Source organism: Hakea prostrata, chromosome 1 (genome assembly GCF_041222555.1).
Source record: "Hakea prostrata isolate BN-2017 chromosome 1, UWA_Hpros_2, whole genome shotgun sequence".
In the NCBI taxonomy this organism is placed as follows: domain Eukaryota; kingdom Viridiplantae; phylum Streptophyta; class Magnoliopsida; order Proteales; family Proteaceae; genus Hakea; species Hakea prostrata.
In genome coordinates this window covers 25,970,883-25,976,150 of record NC_142600.1, presented here as the reverse complement: position 1 = coordinate 25,976,150, position 5,268 = coordinate 25,970,883, and the positions used below count along the sequence as shown (strand labels likewise).

The window sequence follows — 5,268 nt, the reverse complement described above, 5'->3', positions numbered from 1 at the left end:
AACGGAGCCTATCGAGTTGATCGGCTATCCACCTCCGACGATCTATTCAATGGAGATTGGGACGAATCAGATATAGAGCTCCTGAGAAGCCTAGGTTTGAAAGAGCAAAAGGTGGGGAAATTGCAGACTAGCTTCAATGGTTCTTCAAAATGACCTACCTTTGGTTTCGTCGCTTTCTTATTTATAGTTTTTACTTTCTGTGAGACCTCATTTGGACCGTCAGATGTTTATTTCTCCATCGAAGGCCAGGATTAGCTTCCAATGTAATTCACAGTTTGCCTTGTATTATTCTTAAATCAATGAGCGAGGATACGAATCGATAGTGGGTGGTTTACCACAACAACTCTATTTTTTTTTTTTGGGTAAGATTTTACCCACAACAACTAGTGAACAGATTTTCCATGATGTCATCCAATCATAAGAAGAGGTATGCTACCACCTAACCACCCGATCGGATTGATTTACTGGCCAACCGGTGCTCTAGTTCTTAGCTCCTGGGCTAAGTAGGTCCCACATTCTAACCTTTTTCTGCCTTCTCCTTTCTCGTTCCAAAATCCTTTTCGCTTTCCAAGTTCTACTCTTCCAGAACTTTCCAAGCAATTTTTTCGATGTTGCCCCCATTTTTATTTCTAATTTTAATTTGTTTTTCATGGATGAGTTGCCCAATAAATAAAGGAAATGGTGCCACCAATCACCACCATAATAAAAAATTGAACAATTGCCCAAGGAATCTAGAAGTTTCCTTCGTGGATCAATATAAGCTTGGAACTCTTCCACCACTACCATCTTCAGTAGTTCGTTGGTGTTCATGCGGCTCCGGCTATTTGGAACTCGGCACCTACAATCTTCCTACGTAACGAAGTGAAATTACCCAGCGAAAAACATCTCTCAGAAATCGTAATTCCGTTTTCAGGTCTCTCGGAGTATAATTTTACTGAGATCATATTCTGTTTTCCTGTCGGTGATTTATTTTTTCCTCTTCAAGTCTTACAGCTCCATCACATATTTGATCATGATCCTTTTCTTCTCAGCATTAGATAATCGACCAAAACGAATTGGTTGCTGCTTGCAGACGAATTCAGAGATTCTAGTTCTCAAAACCCATTTGGAAATCTCTGTTCCAACCTAATTGATTGGACCCTTTAGCGGAGCTCCCCAATACTTGAAAGTTGAAAGCCCTTCGATGAATACATCTCTCTACAGCATTGCTAGTCGTTTAAGAATCTAGATAGTGAAGAACATAACCCATTAAATTTACAGAGCAGTTCTGAATTTCGTTTTTTTCTTCACTCCCAACAATGGATCCTTCGCATTCAGTCAAAGAAGAGTTTCCTGAAGGGGATTGCTTTTATCTCCTGCCTCCCCAGCCTATGGAGGGTCTTAATGAGATTGGCCCTCCACCTTTCCTGACTAAGACCTTCGATATGGTGGATGACCCAAACACTGACCATATAGTTTCTTGGAGTATAGCAGGCAACAGCTTTGTTGTTTGGGATGCCAATACATTCTCCATGAATCTTCTTCCCAGAAATTTCAAGCACAACAACTTCTCAAGCTTCATCAGGCAACTTAACACTTATGTAAGTTTCGCCCCTGATCAGCCATTCCCATTATATTCTTATAGTGAGTCTCAAGTTTGGACTCTGGAGGATTGATGAAACAGCTAGAATGTTTGTTTCCTAATCATCCTTACTATTATTGTATTTTTATTTATCGTAGTCTCTAGGGATGGTACATTCCACAGTTATCTTTAAATTTCCCGAAATAACTCTGGATACTGTTTCGCAGTTTCTTCACTCTTCCAGTTAGAATTTAATGAATTGCCCAACTTCGTTCGTCAATCCTCTGGAAGTTGTCGGATTTTCCAGCATTCTGATTTCATGTGAGAATTTTTCTTTGGCAGGGCTTCAGAAAGATCGATCCAGACAAATGGGAGTTTGCAAATGAAGGATTTCTAAGAGGTCAAAAGCGTTTATTGAAGAACATCAAGAGGAGAAAGGCACCGTCGTTGCAATCAATCATTCCTCATCAGCAGCAAGCTCCGGAGCCTTACCTCGAAGTCTCCGGACAATTTGGATTGGATGCAGAAGTCGAACGGCTGAGGCGTGATAAAGAGGTTCTCCTGATGGAACTTATGAAACTCAGACAGCAACACCAGAACACCCGTGCACACCTTCAAGCCATGGATAAAAAGCTACAGGGGACAGAGTTAAAGCAGCAACAAATGATGACTTTCTTGGCAAGAGCAATGCGGAACCCAAATTTTGTCCAGCAGTTAGCCCAACAAAAAGAAAAAAGGAAGGAACTAGAAGAAGCCATCACAAGGAAACGGAGGCAACTGGGGCACATCGATTATGGACCCAGCAATGTCTTTGAAGTTGGCGAGTCGAGTCAAAGAGGATGTAAAGGACAGAAGCCAATCGAGAGCCAACAAGAAGACTTGGGAGGCTTCTTTCCTTTCGAAGAATCGGAGCTGGAGAAGCTAGCAATGGAGATGCAGGGATTGGGTAAAGCTGGGAAGGAGCAACAAGAAGGAGAAGAAAAGCGGCAAGCGACGAAGCTTGAGAGTGAAGAAGGTAAAGCACTGGATACGGGGTTCTGGGAAGAACTGTTTAAGGAGGGTTTGGGTGAAGAAATGGGTTCCTTAGCTACCGATGAAGACATGAATGTCTTGGCTGAGTTCGATTATTTCGACTTCTAGCTCAAAGGTAGCTAGAGAAGAGTTGGCGCTGTTAACTCCAAGCCTCTATTTCGTTTCAACAATCTGCAACGTACGTCCAAGTCTGTTTAGCGTCTAGAATCCTCAAGACGTCATCTGGGTTCCTTCTGCCATTATCAGAATGAAATAGATTTTGACGAAGATGGGAGTACTGTAATCAGAAGAAACCCAACCATCAGATGTTCTCCATCGTTGACATCTCTTCAGTGGGTCAAATTGCAAGCTCTGCTACAAAGAATTTGGGGGAAGTCCTTGCCTTAACCTATTCAGTATATTCCACTTATCCAATCTTCCGTTTTAACATCTTTCCTTTGAAATCTGTAGTATTGAAATGTAGATCTTTCCGGCAACAAGGGCAAGTCAGGGTTGGGCCCGGACCCGGGAGAACCCGGAAGAATGGGTCGCATCCGCATCCGGAGGATCCGAATCCGTCCAACAGAGATGCGGACCTGGAAGATCCCCGAATACCGGTTACTTATTGGATTTGTTTTTCTTATTTTATATATTTTACTGAAATATGTGAGTATTTTCAGATTTTTATAAAATAACATAAAGTGTAAATCTTAAATTTGAAACCAACACACAAATAAAGTGGAAGATGTTACGGAGCGAAACGTCATCATACATGCCAGAAAATTATTCAAGAAATAACATCCGTTATCATCCGAATCCGGAGAAAATCCGAATCGATCCGTCTACCACCCCTACCTGGAAGATGGTTTTTTTCTCCGACCAAAGTTGCAACTTGCAATTCATCCAAAAAAGAATTGCAACTTGCACGTAAACGGTCAGATATTTATTGCTTTCTTTCTACCGATAAGGATTTTTTTTTTTTTTTTTTTTTTTCATTTTTCTTTCACAGCAGTGGATGGATGGATTGCCGTTGACTCCATTTATCAAACAGAAGATCGGTAGATTGACTGACAGACTGACTACAAATTCATCAACCTACATGGCTTTTATAAGGTACTAAAGTTTCATCACTCACTGAACCCCCAGGAAAAGGGGGAAAAAAAAAGGAAGAAGTTTCATCACTCACAGTAAATACCTGCCCTTTCAGTTCCATCAAAGCCTTTGTCTTCAGCGAAACCACCTTGCCCTGAGCTGCCGAGGTAACATCGTTGAAAATTGTCTTTTGGATCGTTTCAGTCATTGTTGCTCATGCGTTGTGTTTGTGTTTTTTTTTTTTTTTTTGGTGGGGGGGGGGTGGTTAATTCTTCCAATCACGTAAATGGTGGTTACGCAAAAATCGCGTCAGATCTTCTGGGTTAGAGCGTTCTAGGTAGGATGGTTTCCTCGAAGATCTTCCATTAATGCCCAATTAATTCTATTTTTTTTTTTGGGTTGGTTAATTCTCATAAACTGTTCTTCCAAGCACGTAAATGGTGGTTTTGCAAAACTCGCATCAGATCTTCTGGGTTAGAGCATTCTGGTAGGATGGTTTCCTCGAAGATCTTCCATTAATGCCCAATTAATTCTAATCCATGTATCATTTTATATGATAACAAATTTAAAGCATATGTCCTGTTTATTTCCTATGATAACACAATAACATGCACATTGCTGTGGTGCTGAAGCCGCAGAAAGATTATATAACAGTGTCTAAGTCAACATGGAGGGGTGGTTTAGTTGGTAAAAAAATGAATGCTTCCAAGTAAAGGTCAGAGTTTGAATTCTCCTGGTGTTAGGGGCAAAAACCCAACCTTATATTTTGTAATACTTCCACCAATCATGAACAGTAGATTAAGATAATAAAGAGCTTAGAGGATGTTGGTGTAAATTTTGCCGTGATCCTTAGACCGTGAATCAAGCACCAAACCTCTCAAATCTGGTTGATTTGAACATTGAACTCTTGCTTCCTGTAAACAGAGAACTCGTTAGAAACGGAACCAATCGTCTTGATCGGCGTCGCGTCTCCGACGATCTTGTCAGACGATGATTAAGGTAGGGTTTCTGAGCCCTTTGCGAGCTTCTCAAGAGCTTTAATGGATGAAACAGGAAAGAACGAGAGTTTTTAATAGATCTGAGTGTCTTACCCTTTGAGTGAGCATGTCTTCCCTTTATATAGATTTCCCGCCTCATCTCCTTTTAACTGTGATCGTCAGATTAAAATGATGAGTTGGACGGTCATGATTAGGCCTTCACTTAGTTCCTGAACGGACCCATAGATAGCTTTACTTCATCAGCTTAAAATCAATCGAATCACCTTAAATCGGAGCGAACCGACCTGAACCGGATTTGGGATATTTTAGTCACAATAGAGGAATACATACAGAAACAACTAAAAGGTTGTCGATCACTAAGGAAATTATTGGATTGGCAAAGATCAACACCTTTTAATAAGAGATCAGGAGTTCTATTTTTCTTGGACTATATATAGGTATATATAATAAAAGTTTGTATCATAAAAAAAAAGGGTAAATATCATTTAACTTCCCTTACTTTTTTTTTTTTTTTTTGGGTTGAAAATTTCCTAGTAATTGACCAAATAGCAGTTGCACTCCTAGGGGAAGAGTCAGGATTAAACATTTGGGGGAGGGCGAATAATG

At 40.5% G+C, this 5,268-nt stretch overlaps 1 protein-coding gene across 1 annotated transcript; it reads left to right on the top strand.

Annotated features, from left to right (window-relative positions):
• The first annotated feature begins 803 nt into the window (after positions 1-803).
• LOC149028485 (heat stress transcription factor A-7a-like) lies at positions 804-3,073 on the top strand. Its single transcript, XM_089148566.1, has 2 exons — positions 804-1,580; positions 1,904-3,073. The coding sequence occupies exons 1-2, from the start codon at positions 1,299-1,301 to the stop codon at positions 2,699-2,701; spliced, it is 1,080 nt and encodes a 359-aa protein (XP_089004692.1). The 5' UTR covers positions 804-1,298; the 3' UTR covers positions 2,702-3,073.
• The last annotated feature ends 2,195 nt before the right edge of the window (positions 3,074-5,268 follow it).

What these genes read in the sequence shown, in the direction of transcription:
- LOC149028485 (XM_089148566.1), top strand. Translation starts at nt 1,299, where the DNA reads ATGGATCCTTCGCATTCAGTCAAAGAAGAGTTTCCTGAAGGGGATTGC. An exon ending in TCAGGCAACTTAACACTTAT is followed by an intron (nt 1,581 to 1,903) that starts GTAAGTTTCGCC and finishes TTTCTTTGGCAG; the next exon opens with GGCTTCAGAAAGATCGATCC.